A 19,258-nucleotide genomic window follows, 5' to 3' on the forward strand; every position below is an offset into this window, starting at 1 on the left:
GCGGCCCCGCCTCTTTTGTGCGGCTGGCGCTGTTGCCTGGGCAACGGCCCGGTCACGCCCTGGCCACGCCCCACCGTGCCCCGCCCGGGTCTCTGCGCGGCGCCCCTCCCAGCCGCAGTCCGCAGGAGCCGCTGCCGCAGCCGGACGCTGGGCGGGATTCCCGGGGCCGTCGCTGGGAGCGAAGCTTGCTTCTCCCGCGCCTGTGTTTTCGCTGGCCCCGGCTTACTTCTCCCCGCGTCGGTCCGCTGGCCAGGTCCGCCTGACCAGCTCGTCTTCCAGCTTCGGACCGAGGCTCCACGGCCGCCGCAGGGACCCGCCCACCAGACCCTGCTCGGGGTGGCCGGTGTGCCTAAGTGGAGCGTGCTGCTGATGACACCTGGCAGAAGGCAGCCATGGAGGGCGATGGCTCAGACTCGCCGGTGAGTGCGGAGGGGGCCGCCGCCCCCCACCTCGAGGGCGGTGTGCCGGCTGCGGCTCTTTCTCTTTCCTCCGCAGGGAGCCCGCAGGGAGCCTCCTCCCGGGAGAGCAGGGGCAGTCGTGTGGGGATCCTGCTTCCTCTTCGCCTTCCTCCGCCCGGGGCTAGGTTCTGCAACCCGGGGCGTCCCCTTTCTATCCCCGAGAGCCGGACGTGGGGTCCCCAGGGCCAGAGAAAAGCCCAAATCCGGTAGTTGCCCACCTGAGCACCTCGGGGAATCATGGAGGGTCTCTCTAATAGAGCTCAGGCTGCAGAATTAATTAGCGTTAGGGAGTCTGGTGCGGGCAGAAAGCTGGGGCGCGTGCCTTGCGCTTGCGGGACCGCCCTTTGTCTAGGCGTCGTGACCCCCGCGGGCCCGGCCGGCTGCCGCCGCCTGGGGCAGAGGCTCCTCCCCGGCTTCGCCAGCCCGCGCGGGGCGGGCCGGGGCCCGGGCAGCTGTCAGCCTACAAGTGTTTTTGTTTAAAGGTGTCGAATGTGCAATTCTTCCGAAGTTTCCCGAGGAACCGCTTAATTGAGGGAGCCGCCACGTTACACTTAATCAGTTTGTTTCTCCCTCAATGACTGATGAACTAAATTTTCCTTTGGCACTTTATGTCCATTGTGATTAAAACGTCAGATTCAAGACACTGCTTCATGTACGAGAAAATGGAAATGCTTTTAGATCCTCCCCCAGTGAGAAGTAAACCGTAACTGACCATATTGATACATAAAATAGAATGTAAGAACCTATTTTGGACATCCTGGATTTTCTTTTTGAATTAGGTGCCAAACCCTTTGTGAAATGAGATAGGATGTGAATATTCTGTATTCTTTGATGTGAATTGTGAGATTTGGTTATCTTATTTCCAAATCTATGAACAATTGGGAGGTGATATGGCTCTTCATCACATATTTGAGTGATGCAGCAAGAGACTGCGTTGAAACACCCACTAACAATGATAAAACCAGTTGGCTCTAATGCGATTAAATTGTCAGAGATTATTAGGGAGAATAAGTTAGCATACATTTTTAAATTTCATTACATTAAATCAATTTTAATTTTCTTTGTGTTTCTAGTAGTTGAAACGATTGTGCAAGGTTATAAGTGCTTTGAAGTTGGGCTGTCTTTAAAATTGCAGGGATGCTGACTGTAGGATTCGTATATTTGAAGTCTGGGATACATGGAAAAAACTACATAGAGAAATGGCGAAACTGTAGGAGGTCATTAAACTTTTTTAGTTGTGATGAATCTAAAATGCTTCTCACTTAAAATAATGAAAGCCTGTAGTATTGAGAGCATTAGTAGTGGTGCTTATACACCTTTTTTAAAGGGTCCTCTACACTCTTTTAATATTCTGTTATGGTTAGGCTTTGTGTCTACACCCAAATCTCATCTTGAATTGTAATCCCCAGGTGTTGAGGGAGAAACCTGGTGGGAGGTGATTGGATCATAGGACTGGTTTCCCCCATGCTGTTTTTGTGATAGTGAATTCTCCCAAGATCTGATGGTTTTATAAGGCAGTGTTGTCTGTTCTTACTCTCTCTCCCCTGCTGCCATGTAAAACGTGCTTGCTTCCCTTTCTGCCATGATCGTAAGTTTCCTGAGGCCTCTCCAGCCATGCAGAATTGTGAGTCAAATCTCTTTTCTTTATAAATTAGCCATTCTTGGGTATTTCTTTGTAACACTGTGAAAATGGGTTAACACAGAGAATTGGTACCAAGGTAGTGGGCACTGCTGTAAAGATACCCAAAAATGTGGAAGCGACTTTGGAACTGGGTAACAGGCAGAAGCTGGAACAGTTTGGAGGACTCAGAAGAAGACAGGAGGATGTGGGAAAGTTTGGAATTTCCTAGAGACTTGTTGAATGGTTTTGACTAAAAGTGCTAGTGATATAGACAAAGAAGTCCAGACCAAGGTGCTCTCAGATGGAGGTGAGGAACTTGTTGGAAACTGGAGTAAAAGTGATTCTTGCTGTGCTTTAGCAAAGAGACTGGCAGTGTTTTGCCCCTGTCCTAGAGATGTGTGAAGCTTTGAACTTGAGAGAGACAATCTGAAATTGCAACTTACGTTTAAAAGGGAAGGGGAGCGTAAAAGTTTGGAAGATTTGCAGCCTTACCATGGAGTAGAAAAGAAAAACTTATTTTCTGGGAAGGGATTCAAGCTAACTGCAGAAATTTGCTTAAGTAAAAAAGACTCAAATGTTAATCATCAAGGCTATGGGTACAGTGTCTCCAGGGCATGTCAGAGATCTTGGCAGCAGTCCCTCCCATCACAGGCCTGGAGGCCTAGGAGAGAAAAATGGTTTAGTGGAGTGGGCCCAGGGCCCTGCTGCTGTGTGCAGCCTCGGTATCACAGGATCCTTAGGGTGTCGTTTTGCCAGCCAGAAACGTCTGTGGCAAGTGTTGCCTTTGCCCAAGTTTTGCTCAGGCCCACTGGACTTGTTCTGCCCACTTGGCCTGACAGACTGTGCTTGGCTTTCACTACTGGCCCAGACCCCATGCCTGCCAAGGGCAAGCCCAGGTGCAGAGCAGCAAGGGGTGCATGAGTGAGCGAGCCCAGGGTACAGTGTGCACAGCCAGGCATGCTGGCCATGGCGGGGCAGTCAGGTCCAGGTGCCAGCATGGGTGCCGGCTCCTTGCTGTGGCTGCAACAAAGGTGTACCACAAGTGGCTTCCACTACAAGCACTGTGGAACACGGTGACACCCAGAAACTTGGAGATGCCAGGAACTGCAGAGCCACAAAGAGGGTGTCACAGCCCTGGCTTGGAGAGCTCGTAAGTCCAGGCTCCCTAAAGGGCTGCAGCTCTTCTCTCCTCTCTTGTCTCCTCCTCGTCACCCACAACATGGCGAGCGGTGGGGTATATTTTAGCCCTGTTTGTGTTACAGCTTGTTTAGTCCTGCCATTTGGCAGGTCCAGAGTTCCTGTACTGTGTCCAGGAAGAATGAGCTACATGAGCAACTGGAGGGTAAACAAGGTGAAGAGGTGCTTTATTGAGCAAAATAATAGCTCTCAGGAGACCCGTAGTGGGTAGCTGCTTTCCGCAGGCAGTTCCTCCCAACATCTGCAATTCTCAACAGAGAGGAGACCCAGAGTGGGTATCTCCTCTCTGCAGGCAGGTCATTTTGTTGAGTGTGCAGCCCTCAGCAGACAGGAGACCCAAGCGGGTAGCTCTTACCTTCAGGCAAGTCGTCCTATCATCTGCCAGAGTCTGGCTGAGTTTGTGGTTTATATGGGCTTCAGAGGGGAGGAAGTGTGTGCTGATTGACCAATGGGTAGCCATGGGTGGGCCTGGAAAATTCACTGTAAGTTCTCACTCCAGTCAGTGGAACTGGCAGCCTGGACCCTAGGCTTCAGGCTATCCCTTGCTTGAAAGTGGGGTTTCAGCAGGGATCTGTCCCTTTCCTCCCAGGAACCTGTCTGCCTCCCACTGCCATTCGTGGTGCCCAGACTATTTTAGCTGAGGGATGCGTGCAGTACCATATTGAGTCACCCTCAGCCCTGCACTTGGCCTCTCTCCTATGTTCATCAGCGCCCAAAGTCCAGAGGGGGCTGAGGCGGCAGTGGGCTAGTGTGTCAGCATCTCCTCAAGTACCCACACACCTGGCCAGGTCATGACAGTGCCCTGGCTTGGCCACAGCTTTTCTCCAAAATCAGAGTGGGCACTGGGAATGGGGAGAGGCCAAGCAGCAGGAGCAGGCATTTCTGAGCATGCAGGGGAAGAGGGGTATCCTGGGCCACCAAGAGCATAGGAATGCCCTAGTCCACAGCTGGGTGGCTGCAGTGGTACCCAGGAGCATGGGGCTCCCTCCCCACCAACTCGGAATGGGGAAGGGCTCCTGCCTGTTCCTGGATCCTGCTGGCTCTGCAGAGTAAGCAGGTCCGGCTGTGCCTTCCCAGCTGCAGCCAGCATCTTTGCAGCAGCTGTTCCAGATGGGCTGCAGCTGCCATCACTGGGACTTGGTGCCCTGTGTCCCAGCTGTTCCAGTACCAGTTGTGGCTAAAAGGGGCCAAGGTACAGTTCAGACCATTGCCTCAGAGGGTGCAAGCCCAAAGCCTTGGTGGCTTACACATGGTGTTGGGCCTACCGGTGCACCAAAGTCAAGAGTTGAGGTTTGGAAACCTCTGCCTAGATTTCAGAGAATGTACGGAAACACCTGGATGTCCAGGCAGAGGTCTGCTGCAGGGGCGAAGCTCTCATGGAGAACCTCTGCTGGGGCAGTGCAAATGGGAAATGTGAGGTATAAGCTGCCACACAGACTCCCCACTGGGGCACTCCCTAATGGAGCTCTGAGAAGAGGGCCATGGTCCTCCAGACCCCAGAATGGTAGATCCACCAACAGCTTCATTCACGTGTCTGGGAAACCTGCAGACACTCAACGCCAGCCATGAAAGCAGGTGGCATGGGGGGCTGTACCCTGCAAAGCCACAGGGGTGGAGCTGCCCCAAGGCCATGGCAACCCACCCTTTGGATCAGTATACCCTGAATGAGAGACATGAAGTCAAAGGAGATCTCACTTGGGAGCTTTATGACTTAATAACTGCAGTTTTGGGTTTCAGACTTTCATGGGTCCTGTAGCCCCTTTGTTTTGGCTAATTTCTCCCATTTGGAATGGGAGCATTTATCCAATGCCTGTACCCCCATTGTATCCTGGAAGTAACTAACTTGCTTTTGATTCTCCAGGCTCCTAGGCAGAAGGGACTTGCCTCGTCTCAGATGAGACTTTGGACTTGGACTTTTGAGTTAATGCTGAAATGAGTTGACTTTGGGGAACTGTTTAGAAGGCATGATTGGTTTTGAAATGTAAGGACATGAGATTTGGGAGGGGCCAGGGCCAGAATGATATGGTTAGGCTCAAATCTCATCTTAAATTGTAATCCCAAGGTGTTGCGGGAGAGACTTGGTGGGAGGCGATTGGATCACGGGTAGATTTTCCCCATGCTGTTCTTGTGATAGTGAATTCTCACAAGGTCTGATGGTTTTATAAGGCAGTTTCCCTGCTCTTGCTCTCTCTTACCTGCCTCCACGTAACACAGACCTGCTTCCCCTACTGCCATGATTGTAAGTTTCTTGAGGCCTCCCTAGCCAAGTGGAACTGTGAGTCAATTAAATCTCTTTTCTTTATAAATTATAAATTATATAGAAATAAATTTCTATATAAATAAATATATAAAATTCTTTTATATGTAAAGAAATTAAATATCTTTTCTTTATAAATTTCTTTATAAATTGGTAATTTATATAGAAATATCTTTATATAAAGAAATATCTTTATATAAAGAAATACAAAGGTATTTATAGCAGTGTGAAAATGGACTAATACATATTCATGAAGTGCTTTTAAGATAATTGCTTTGATATACAGCATTAGAACCTCAGGCATTTTGGCAGCATTACAGTTGCAGCATATGAAAAATGGTCGCATTTAATATAGAAAATTGCTGATAATTCGGCTTGTAAATAGATACCAACTGGCGTTCCATGAACATACTGACTCAGCTAGTGTTTAATAGCTCCTGTTATTTGCCAGTTACAGCGTTAATTCACTAAATAGGAATATAGTCTTACTGTTAGTGCTGTATTCAAAATTTTTATTGACATGATCTACTTCTGGGATTTCACTGAAGTCCTAAATCAGTGCACTGGTGATGGAGATTTGAATGATGGCTTTGTAATTTTTGATAGAATATCATGATCCTCTAATATTTTACATAATTTTTCTCATTTTTTCATTTTCGCCCTTTACTATCTCATGTTCCTTCAGTTCTGGGTTATGGGTGTTGAGGGCAGTTGATGGTATCAAATTTTATTGGAGAAAAGAAATTTAAAATTAAAAAAAATCATTTTCTTAATTGTTTTTGGAAAGGTAAACATATGTATTTATTCAAGAGGTATAAGAATGTTAATATATTTACCCACTAAGAGCCTTTAACTTGGATTGTTTTACTCTCAATTTAAGGTTACCATTAAGAATATCGAAAGGGAGCTCATTTGCCCAGCATGCAAGGAGCTGTTTACCCACCCATTGATTCTCCCTTGCCAACATAGTATCTGTCATAAATGTGTAAAAGAACTCCTGCTGACTCTTGATGATTCATTCAACGATGTGGGATCAGACAACTCCAATCAAAGCAGTCCTCGACTTCGGCTCCCCTCCCCTAGTATGGATAAAATTGACCGAATTAATAGACCAGGTATGTGTTAGAACTCTGGGCTGGGGTGGTGCTGGGGGTAAGCTTATAGATATATATTCAGTGGTAACTGGAAGGAAAATTATTTTTGTCATCTTGAGGGTTAATTTTTCCAGATGAATAAATTAAAACTATAGTTATAAATGGTCCTCCCCCACTGTTGAAATGTCAAAATGAACTCTTGGCTTTTGATTCATACTTAAAGTAGATATTAGATATTGAATATGAACTTTGTGTTAAACTCCTTATTAACTGTGTTTGTAAGGCTGAGCATGGTGGCTCACACGTATAATCCCAGCACTTTGGGAGGCCAAGGTGGGTGGATCACCTGAGGTCAGGAGTTCGAGACCAGCTTGACCAACATGGAGAAACCCCATCTCTACTAAAAATACAAAAATAGCTGGGCATGGTGGTGCATGCCTGTAATCCCAGCTACTTGGGAGGCTGAGTCAGGAGAATCGCTTGAACCTGGGAGGTGGAGGTTGCGGTAAGCCGAGATCGCGCCATTGCACTCTAGCCTGGGCAACAAGAATGAAAGTCTGTCTCAAGAAAAAAAAAAATCCTATGCTTGTCTTTAGGAATTTTTCTGACTGTGTGATGTCCTTGATACATAAAATAATGGACTACTGAAATACTAACTAGGAAAACATTGATAATTCATATATGGTAATAGGTAAATAAAAACTGCAGAGTTAAGGAGTGGGACTACCTAATGGCTAGTCCTAGATAACTTTTAAGGGAATTATTTTTTGTCATTTTGTCCCTTCTGGTCCCATTTGAGGGTTTTATTTTCTTTATCCCTCATCCGTTTTTTTTTGTTTTGTTTTGTTTTGTTTTTGTTTTTTGAGACAGTGTCTTCCCTGTCTCTCAGGCTGAAGTGCAGTGGCGCAATCTCGGCTCACTGCAGCCTCCCTCTCCTGGGCTCAAGTGCTCCTCCCACCTCAGCCTCCTGCGTAGCTGGGACTACAAGCGGGTGCCACCATGCCCAGTTAATTTTTATATATTTTTGTTTCACCATGTTGCCCAGGCTCGCCTCAAACTTCTAGGCTCAAGCAGTCTGCCCACCTTGGCCCCCTAAAGTGCTGGGATTATGGGCATGAGCAACTTATTCCAGCCTCTCCATCCATTTTTGTCTGTTTTTAAAAGAAGGATTTTGAATGTCATAAATAGTAGTAGAATTCTGTAGTAATGTATAGAAAATGAAATTGATGTACAGCACATATATCTTTATTACATGGCCAATGTTTAAATTGTTTCTTGTTGGGATAATGTTACTTTTTCTCTGGACGGATGTTGCAGGATTAATGTAGATCAAAATTAGCTTGAAATCACTGGAGACACTGAAATTCAGGGCCAAATACTAGTACAGAAGTCAGCTGCGAGGACCAAAATGAGTGGAAATAGTACAGGCTCATGTTGGGCATGTCCTTATGGAGGAGAGTCAGTAGTGGTCCTAAGTATCAGACTTTCAGAGCAGCGCTTCCTATTTTGGGCTTTGAAGTTTCAAGTTTAATCTTTTTGTCCACTGTGTCAGTTTCTCCCTCTTAAAGTACAGGAGTAACTTTTTAATCTTGTAAAAAAAAAAAAAAAAACTTTGCAGAAAAGAGTCTAAGTTACATTTTAGAGAATGTTATCTTCTTTTGGTCTCTCTGTGATAGGAGAGATAGGAGAGATATTGGGTGATACTTATGTGTGCTCCATCAGAGAGAGTGGAGAAGAGTAGATATGCTGCTATTAAAACATATTTTTTTAAAAAGATGGCAATCACTAGTTACATGGATGATATTTTGCACATATGGAAGTTGTATGTATATACAAAAAAACAAGCAGCGTCACATCAGGCAAACAGAAAATTCAGAGACTATGAAGTTATAAAGGGTCATGATCCTTGTGAGGTCATCACCTTTATGTTTCCTCCCTTGCTACCGATCTGGCATACTGAGGAGGGAAAGACAGCATCGCTTGAAATCAGTCCTACCAGCGTAACAACTTGATATTCTGTTGGTACATCTTCATTGGCTGATTGAGAAACCCTGCTTGATTGACCAAAGAAAACTTTTTGTATATTAATATTTAGCACAAACAACATTTTAGTTATGTACTAGATAGTTCTACTTATAATTAGTTTGCGCTTATATACATATTTCACAAAATTCTGTAGGCTTTTAATATTAAGATTTGGCTAGTTTTTTGTGTGATTCATAGGAATAACTAGACGAATGATTTTCTGTTTTCAGGAATTTACCTAGTGTGGTACTCTAGATGCTTAATAAATATTTGTTAAATGGATGTTGAATGAGAAACCTTTGCCACAGGGTTTGTACAGAGCATGCCACAATGGCTTATATTCAGTAATAATGACTTTTGTCTTTTGGAATATGAGCTCCATTACACCATACGTTTCACTGTCTAGATACGAAATAGAATGACTGAGATGTTTCTCCCTCTTCTTTAGGAAGAACCCTGTGAAGTTAGATTATGTCCTGAGAGGGGTAAAGAGCAATTACAGGAGATGAGAAGGGATGACTGCAGAATATGATAGCTTTCTTATGGATAGAACGAGTATGCTGGGTATCTCTGGCAGAGGTCCCAGGTCAATGAGTAGATGGAATAGGAAAGCACATTTAACTTAGCATGAAAGAAGACACACACACACACACCACCCCACTACTAAGGCTGTCCCCAGAAGTGAAATGGGCTGAGTATATCAGACTCCTGCCACTAAAAGTGTTTACATCCGGTGTCAAATTTAGATGCTGCAGGGCCAAACAGGTGCATCAATGAAGAGAGCCCCAGGCATAATAAATATAGGACTCTCCTTCATTTTAGTTTTTTTGCTGTAAATATGGAGACCATAAATATTGGATTTTCCCTTTATCTCAACTACTATAAGAAAACCATCAGCCCAAAGGGACAGCAGCCAACTGATTTTAGGACTCCCTGTTGGAGAAGTAGGGTGTGGTTTGGGACTGTGGAGTCTAAAGCAGATGCCTTGTTAAAGGGGGCAGTAACCACTTGGCACTATCAGGGTTGAAGATGCCAGATTGTCAGATTTATTGGTTTTTCACAAAAACTTTATAGTGGTTTCCATGTGAAATCTGGTTTTTAAATATTTTCAATTCAGATTATTTAAAAATAACCACACCAGCTCAGTAGGGCAGGACAGCCAAAATGTATCTTTTGGCTGTGACCCAGACAGCATTTGGGCCATCAGTATTTGAAGACTTTGTTTAAAACAATGGGTGGGTGGCCATTGTCTGCAATATTGTGGAGGGTATTTCTGCTGTGGGTGGTAGGTTGGGCCAGTTGTTCTGTCGCATGCCATATCTCCAGCACTGAAGTTCTATGCCTTATTGAATACCAGTGGAATTCATTCATTCAACAAATATTTGAGTACCTGTTGGTTACCAGATATGGCTAAATGGTTAAGAACAATGAACAAGATAGACCCACCTTCTTTTTTTTTTTAAAGACACGTACCCCTTAGCATTGCACAAAGCTTTATAACAGATTTATTACTAGAACATAGTCCTTTATCAACAACACATACAGAGCAAGTTAATAAAGAGAGGGCAGCCAAAGGGTGAGAATGCTGTAAGTATGGAAATCATTCTTGGAGGTTTTAATGCAAATTTTAGGATTGTCTTTTACCAGTTTTAAACTGGTAGAAGTCATTGCAGTACAAATGTGATGTTACTTGCCCTCTATGTATTGGGCATTTGCCTATAATCCTTTTTCTGATAAATTCATGAGTAATATTCCTTTTTTTCTGACAGCTTTCTTTTTAAATTTTTATCCTTTAGACATTTATTTGAGACAGGGTCTCACTCTGTTTGTTACCTGGGCTGGAGTGCAATGGCTTGATCATAGCTCACTGTAACCTCTAACTCTGAGGCTCAAGTGATCCTCCTGCCTCAGCCTCCTAAGTACCTGAGACTAGAGGTGCATGCCACTCACTCTCTCCCTGCTAATTTTAAAATTTTTTTGTAGAGATGAGGGTCCCACTTTGTTGCCTAGGCTGGTTTCAGACTCCTGGCTTCAAGCGCTCTTTGTGCCTTGGCCTTCCAAAGTGCTGGGATTACAGGTGTTAGTCACTGCACCCAGTCTAGTTTTGTCACTGGTCTAATAAAGGGATTAATTAAACCTGGATTTTCCAGTATGGTAGCCACTAGCTACATGTGGCTATTGAGTGGTTGAAATGTGGCTAGTCTGAATTGAGATATGCTGTGAGTTAAAATACACAGAATAAAAAAGACTGTGAAATGATCTTTAATCATTGTTATATTGTTTACATTTTAAAATCATAGTATTTTGGATATAGTGGGTTAAATAATGTTATTAAAATTATTTTCAATTGTTTTTTAATATATTGGAAAATTTAATATATACTGGAAAATTTAAACATAGTATATTATAGTTTTGGCTCGTATATTTCTTTTGGATAATGTTGCATTAGACTTTTGACAGTTTTTTTTTTAAAGGGTACCTTTAAAGGAGAGTGAGATTTTGTGCATAACACAGTAGCATATTAAATTATGTACAAATAAACGCCATATTACTGTATACTTTTGATCATATATATGTAAGCTTCCCCCCCATTTTGTATTTTCCCATTGTCTAAACTGATATATTCAGTTTTAGGGTTTTTTTGTTTGTTTGTTTAACAGTTTTTAGGTCAGTAAAAAGTCAAAGGATGTTTGATTTCATTTTGTATTTGCAGCATTTACTGTAAGTATGATTGTTTAAAAATACAAATCTATATAGGACAAAGTATTGTCTCTTAAGTGCTATATCACAATGATTCTAATAAGATTGCTTGATGGATGTTTTATACTACTGGCTTCATAAATACCATGTGTACCAGGAAAAACACATTTTTACTGTTAATTCAATAATTGTATTATTTTCAGGACACAATTACCGCTTTCTCTTTTGTTAACAAGTTGTGAATCTTCTCTTTGAAATTAAATTCTAAATCCAGCTTTCTGTTCATTGTTCACAGCATCACAACGGAGATCTGTGGGGTGGAGAGGTAGAAAATGTTTTATTGCTTTTGTGGCCGCAGGCAGTATGGTGTTAGATTTAAATTAAATAATCTTGTGTAAGGTTCTTAAACATCAGTGGTCAAGTCTTCAAAATTGTGTAGAGAGTGAACAAATTGGGCTGAAATGACTTAAAGGTCAACAGGACTAAATTTCCAAGCAAGTTCTGATGTGTTTAAAGAGAACACTGATTATTGGTGCTTGCATTTTGTCAATATACATGACAAAATATTTTTGAAGAAAATGATTTATACTGCTTTTGTATGTTTTTTTGTATATGGTATCTTAAAAATCCTTTACATTTGCTTAGTGGACCAAAGCTTGATATTGCTATATGTAAAAGGTTAAATAAGCTAATGCGTTCTTATGTATTGAAAAATGTGATTAAAGATATTGATTATTTTTCTATTTAATGATATCTTTGCTCATTTTATACATATAGCGTCTTTGTTGGTGTTTTAAAGTACTTGGCATCAGAGTTTTAGCATTGAGGTCTTACCCACTTGTGGGTAAATGTACACTCCTTTTTTAGACTTTTGAAATATTTGATTCTGTGTAAAAGATGGGGCAACCTATCTTATTAAAATTTATTTTTACTCCAGTTGACCTTTAAAAATAACATTGACTGCTTTTTTATGGGATGCTGGTGATACCACCCTCTATTTCATGGGAGAATAATTAACACCTGAAATTTATCCCCTTTCTGTCTTTTTCTCTTTCTTCTGCATTTCTTGACTTAAAGATCTTGTAACCACGATTAGAAGTCATGTATAATTCTTTCTTTTACAGGCTTTTGAGAATATAAATTTTAAGTGTTGAAATTTAGTAATTATAAGGAGAGATAGGAGCAGTTTGCTTTAAAAAAGCTACTACCCATTTTTGATTCAGAGGGTAGCTGAGAAAAATAATTTTTACAGGGTGAAGAATGCCGATGTAATACCCAAAAGGTAAATGTAACTCATAGGCATCAAATAGAATGTGCCAAAAGAAGCATTAAGGTGGCAGCATAAGATATCCAGCCACTGCCAAACACCAAAAGCCCAACAGTAGTGTCCACCACTGGGAGAGGTAGTTCATGAACTGTCGGGGATAGCGATAGGGAAGTCGCAACCAGAATATGGGAGAGGATGCAACTGGCAGAAGTTTGCAGCCTGTTGGTTATGAACTGACTCTCTTCTCTTTGTTTTGAAATACTTTATTTTCTCTTTGATATTTAAACGGTTAAATGAACGACTGAAAGCTGACTTTTTTAGGGGATTTGCTCTAAACCAATTTGAAAATTTTTGGAGTCTTTATTTTAAAATTATGCTGACTTTTTAATCTATCTTTAAAGGAAAGATTTGTGGGAAAAAGAATAGATTCTGCAAGTTGCTAGTATTCACATAATTTGCAAATATCAGATTCAATTTGACATATAAAGTTGCATTTCTTGCTCTACATTACTTCCTTACCTTTCCAAGCCATCATTATTTTTCTTTACTTTATTTAAAAAATTTTTTAATTTCCGTATGTTATTGGAGTACACGTGGTGTTTGGCTACAGGAGTAAGTTCTTCAGTGGTAATTTGTGAGATTTTGGTGCACCTATCACCCGAGCAGTGTCCACTGCACCCTATTGGTAGTCTTTTGTCCCTCACCCCCTTCCTACCCTTTCTGCCTGAGTCCCCAGAGTCCATTGTGTTATTCTTATGCCTTTGCATCCTCATAGCTTAGCTCCCACTTATGAGTGAGACCATATGATGTTTGGTTTTCCATTCCTGAGTTACTTCACTAAGAATAATAGTATCCAGTCTCATCAAGGTCACTGTGAATGCCATTAATTCATTTCTTTTTATAGCTGAGTAGTATTCCATCGTGTATATATAACACCACAGTTTCTTTATCCACTCAATTGATAGGGATTTGGGTTTTTTCCACGTTTTTGCAACTGCTAATTGTGCTGCCATAAACATAGTGTGCAAGTATATTTTTTGTATAATGACTTCTTTTCCTCTGGGTAGATACCCACTAGTGGGATTGCTGGATCAAATGGTAGTTCCACTTTCAGTACTTTTTTTTTTTTTTTTGAGATAGAGTTTCACTGTTGTCCCTCAGACTGGAGTGCAATGGCGTGATCTTGACTCACTGCAACCTCCGCCCACCAGGTTCAAGCGAGTGTCCTGCCTCAGCCACCTAAGTAACTGGGATTATAGGCAAGCATCACCATACCTGGCTAATTTTTCGATTTTTAGTAGAGATGGGATTTTGCCATGGCAGCCAGGCTGGTCTCGAACTCCTGACCTCAGGTGATCCACCCACCTTGGCCTGCCAAAGTGTTGGGATTACAGGTGTGAGCCACCACGCCTGGCCTCTGCTTTTAGTTCTTTAAGGAATCTCCACACTCTTTTCTGTAGTGCTTGTACTAGTTTGCATTCCCACTAGCAGTGTAGAAGTGTACCCTGTTCACTGCATCTATGCCAACATCTGTTTTTTTTTTTATTATGGCCATTCTTGCAGGAGTAAGGTGGTATCACATTGTGGTTTTGATTTGCATCTTCTTGATCATACAGTGATATTGAGCATTTTGAAATACGTGTGTTGACCATTTGTGTATCTTCTTTTAAGAATTGTCTATTCATGTCCTTAGCCCACTTTTTGATGGGATTTTTTTTTCTTATTGATTTGTTTGAGTTCATTGTGATTCTGGATATTAGCCCTTTGTCAGATGTATAGATTTCGAAATTTTTTTTTCCACTCTATGGGTTGTCTGTTTACTCTGCTGACTATTCCTTTTTTTATTTTTTTTTATTTTTTATTTTTTTAATTTATTTATTATTATTATACTTTAAGTTGTAGGGTACATGTGCATAACGTGCAGGTTTGTTACATATGTATACTTGTGCCATGCTGGTGTGCTGCACCCATCAACTCGTCATTTACATCAGGTATAACTCCCAATGCAATCCCTCCCCCCTCCCCCCTCCCCATGATAGGCCCCGGTGTGTGATGTGCCCCTTCCTGAGTCCGAGTGATCTCATTGTTCAGTTCCCACCTATGAGTGAGAACATGCGTGTTTGGTTTTCTGTTCTTGTGATAGTTTGCTAAGAATGATGGATTCCAGCTGCATCCAAGTCCCTACAAAGGACTCAAACTCATCCTTTTTGATGGCTGCATAGTATTCCATGGTGTATATGTGCCACATTTTCTTAATCCAATCTGTCACTGATGGACATTTGGGTTGATTCCAAGTCTTTGCTATTGTGAATAGTGCTGCAATAAACATACGTGTGCATGTGTCTTTATAGCAGCATAATTTATAATCCTTTGGGTATATACCCAGTAATGGGATGGCTGGGTCATATGGTACATCTAGTTCTAGATCCTTGAGGAATCGCCATACTGTTTTCCATAATGGTTGAACTAGTTTACAATCCCACCAACAGTGTAAAAGTGTTCCTATTTCTCCACATCCTCTCCAGCACCTGTTGTTTCCTGACTTTTTAATGATTGCCATTCTAACTGGTGTGAGATGGTATCTCATTGTGGTTTTGATTTGCATTTCTCTGATGGCCAGGGATGATGAGCATTTTTTCATGTGTCTGTTGGCTGTATGAATGTCTTCTTTTGAGAAATGTCTGTTCATATCCTTTGCCCACTTTTTGATGGGGTTGTTTGTTTTTTTCTTGTAAATTTGTTTGAGTTCTTTGTAGGTTCTGGATATTAGCCCTTTGTCAGATGAGTAGATTGCAAAAATTTTCTCCCATTCTGTAGGTTGCCTGTTCACTCTGATGGTAGTGTCTTTTGCTGTGCAGAAGCTCTTTAGTTTAATGAGATCCCATTTGTCAATTTTGGCTTTTGCTGCCGTTGCTTTTGGTGTTTTAGACATGAAATCTTTGCCCATGCCTATGTCCTGAATGGTACTACCTAGGTTTTCCTCTAGGATTTTTATGGTATTAGGTCTAACATTTAAGTCTCTAATCCATCTTGAATTAATTTTCGTATAAGGAGTAAGGAAAGGATCCAGTTTCAGCTTTCTACTTATGGCTAGCCAATTTTCCCAGCCCCATTTATTAAATAGGGAATCCTTTCCCCATTTCTTGTGTCTCTCAGGTTTGTCAAAGATCAAATGGCTGTAGATGTGTGGTATTATTTCTGAGGACTCTGTTCTGTTCCATTGGTCTATATCTCTGTTTTGGTACCAGTACCATGCTGTTTTGGTTACTGTAGCCTTGTAGTATAGTTTGAAGTCAGGTAGCGTGCTGCCTCCAGCTTTGTCCTTTTGACTTAGGATTGTCTTGGAGATGCGGGCTCTTTTTTGGTTCCATATGAACTTTAAAGAAGTTTTTTCCAATTCTGTGAAGAAACTCATTGGTAGCTTGATGGGGATGGCATTGAATCTATAAATTACCTTGGGCAGTATGGCCATTTTCACGATATTGATTCTTCCTATCCATGAGCATGGTATGTTCTTCCATTTGTTTGTGTCCTCTTTTATTTCACTGAGCAGTGGTTTGTAGTTCTCCTTGAAGAGGTCCTTTACATCCCTTGTAAGTTGGATTCCTAGGTAGTTGATTCTCTTTGAAGCAATTGTGAATGGAAGTTCATTCCTGATTTGGCTCTTTGTTTGTCTGTTACTGGTGTATAAGAATGCTTATCATCAGCAAACAGTGACAGTTTGACTTCCTCTTTACCAATTTGGTTGCCCTTCATTTCTTTTTCTTGTCTGATTGCTCTGGCTAGGAGTTCCAGTACTATGTTGAAGAAGAGTGGTGATAGTGGGCATCCTTGTCTTGTTCCAGTTATCAGAGGGAATGCTTTCAACTCTTCCCCATTCGGTATTATGTTGGCTGTGGATTTGTCATAGATGGGTTTTATTATATTGAGGTATGTTCCTTGTATGCTGATTTTGCTGAAAGTCTTAATCATAAAGGGATGCTAGATTTTGTCAAATGCCTTTTTTGCATCTATTGAGATGATCATGTGATTTTTGTTTTCAATTCTGTTTATGTGGTGTATCACATTTATTGACTTGCATATGTTAAACCATCCCTGCATCCTGGTATGACACCCACTTGATCATGGTGGATTATCTTTTTGATATGTTGTTGGATTTAGTTAGCTAGTATTTTGTTAAGGATTTAACATCTATGTTCATCAGGGATATTGGTCTGTAGTTTATTTTTATTTTTTTTTTTTGAGACGGAATTTCGCTCTTTGTTGCCCAGGCTGGAGTGCAGTGGTGCGATCTTGGCTCACCACAGCCTCTGCCTCCCCGGTTCAAGCAATTCTCCTGTCTCAGTCTCCTGAGTAGCTGAGATTACAGGTCCCTGCCACCATACCCAGCTAATTATTTTTATAAGCAGTGTTTTGCTCTTGATGCCCAGGCTGAAGTGCAATGGCGTGATCTTGGCTCACTGCAGCCTCTGCCTCCTGGGTTCAAGTGATTCTCCTGCCTCAGCCTCCAGAGTAGCTGGGCTTACAGGTATGCGCCACCACACCTGGCTAATTTTTTTGTATTTTTAGTAGAGGTGAGGTTTCTTCCATGTTGGTCAGGCTGGTGTCAAACTCCTGACCTCAGGTGATCTGCCCGCCTCAGCCTTCCAAAGTGCTGGGATTACAATCGTGAGCCACCACGCCCAGCCTGGTCTGTAGTTTTCTTTTGTTATGTCCTTTCCTGGTTTTGGTATTAGGGTGATATTGGCTTCATAGAATGAGTTAGAGAGGGTTCCCTCTTTCTCTATCTCCTGGAACAGTGTCAATAGGATTAGTACCAATTGTTCTTTGAATACCTGGTCGAATTCTGCTGTGAATCCGTCGGATCCTGGACCTTTTTTGTTGGTAATTTTAAAATTACCATTTCAATCTTGGTGCTTGTTATTGGTCTGTTCAGGGTCTCTAATTCTTCCTGATTTAAGCTAAGAAAGTTGTATCTTTCCAATAATTTATCTGTCTCTTTTAGGTTTTCTAGTTTATGCATGTAAAGGTGGTCATAGCAGCCTTGAATGATCTTTTGTATTTCTGTGGTGTCAATTGTAATATCTCCTGATTCATTCCTTATTGAGCTTATTTGGATTTTCTTCTTTTCATGGTTAATTTTTCTAATGGTATATCAATTTTATTTATCTTCGAAGAACCAGCTTTTTGTTTGATTTATCTTTTGTGGTTTTTTTTTTTTTTTCGTTTGTTTCAATTTCATTTAGTTCTGCTCTGATCTTGGTTATTTCCTTTCTTCTGCTAGGTTTGGGTTTGGTTTGTTCTTGTTTTTCCGGTTCCTAGAGGTGTGTCCTTAGATTGTCTCTTGGTGCTCTTTCAGACTTTTGATATAGGCGTTTAGGGCTGTGAGCTTTCCTTTTAGCACTGCCTTTGCCATGTCCCAGAGGTTTTGATAGGTTGTGTCACTATTGTCATGCAGTTTGAAGAATATTTAAATTTCATCTTGTTTTCATTTTTTTTTTTTTTTTTTTTTTTGACCCAGTGCTCATTCAGGAGCAGGTTATTTAATTTCCATGTATTTGCATGGTTTTGAAGGTTCCTTGTGGAGTTGATTTCCAGTTTTATTCCACTGTGGTCTGAGAGAGTGCTTGATATAATTTCAGTATTTTCAAATTTATTGAGGCTCATTTTGTAGCCTATCATACAGTCTATCTTGGAGAAAGTTCCATGCGCTGTTGAATAGAATGTATATTCTGTGGTTGTTGGATGGAATGTTGTGCGTGTAACTGTTAGGTCCATTTGTTCCAAGGAATAGTTTAAATCCATTGTTTCTGGCCAGGTATGGTGGTTCACGCATGTAATCCTGGCACTTTGGGAGGCCAGGGCGGGAGAATCACCTGAGGTCAGGAGTTTGAGACCAGCCTGGACAACATGGTGAAACCCTGTCTCTACTAAAAGTACAAAAATTAGCCGGGCCTGGTGGCACGCATCTGTAATCCCAGCTACTCGGGAGGCTGAGGCAGGAGAATCTCTTGAACCTGAGAGGTGGAGATTGCAGTGAGCTGAGATTGTGCCACTGCACTCCAGCCTTGGTAACAGAGCATGACTCCATCTCAAAGAAAAAAAAAAAAATCATTGTTTCTTTGTTGTCTTTCTGTCTTGACCTGTCTAGGGCTGTCAGTGGTGTATTGACACCTCCCACTATTACTGTGTTGCTGTCTATCTCATTTCTTAGATCAGTTAGTAATTGTTTTATAAATGTGGAAGCCCCTGTGTTAGGTGTATATATGTTTAGGATTGTGATATTTTCCTGTTGGATAAGGCCTTTTATCATTATATAATGTCCTTCTTTGTCTTTTTAAACTGGTTAGCTTTAAAGTTTGTTTTGTCTGGTTTAAGAATAGCTACTCCTGCTGGCTTTTGGTGTCCATTCACATGAAATGTCTTTTTCCACCCCTTTAGCTTAAGTTTTTGTGAGTCCTTATGTGTTAGGTGAGTCTCTTGAAGGCAGCAGATGGTTGGTGAATTCTTACTTATTCTGCAATTCTTTATCTTTTTTTAAGTGGAGCATTTAGGCCATTTACATTCAGTTGGTATTAAGATATGAGGTACCATTCCATTCATTGTGCTATTTTTTGCCTGTATACCTTGTTTTCTTTG

At 41.6% G+C, this 19,258-nt stretch overlaps 1 protein-coding gene across 2 annotated transcripts in view; it reads left to right on the top strand.

The window, feature by feature from the left end:
- The window catches only part of LOC105499984 (tripartite motif containing 36), a 55,176-nt gene that overhangs the window by 10,008 nt on the left and 25,910 nt on the right, over nt 1-19,258 (top strand). The window contains exons 1-2 of one of the 2 annotated variants that reach the window (XM_011772885.2): nt 114-419; nt 6,414-6,648. In XM_011772885.2, the coding sequence (XP_011771187.1) occupies nt 393-419; nt 6,414-6,648 (262 nt within the window). In that variant the 5' untranslated portion in view covers nt 114-392. Of the gene's footprint in view, nt 1-113; nt 420-6,413; nt 6,649-19,258 lie in introns of those variants that run through there. The other variant, XM_011772888.3, reaches the window with a different exon arrangement.

Source organism: Macaca nemestrina, chromosome 6 (genome assembly GCF_043159975.1).
Source record: "Macaca nemestrina isolate mMacNem1 chromosome 6, mMacNem.hap1, whole genome shotgun sequence".
NCBI classification, from domain to species: Eukaryota; Metazoa; Chordata; class Mammalia; order Primates; family Cercopithecidae; genus Macaca; species Macaca nemestrina.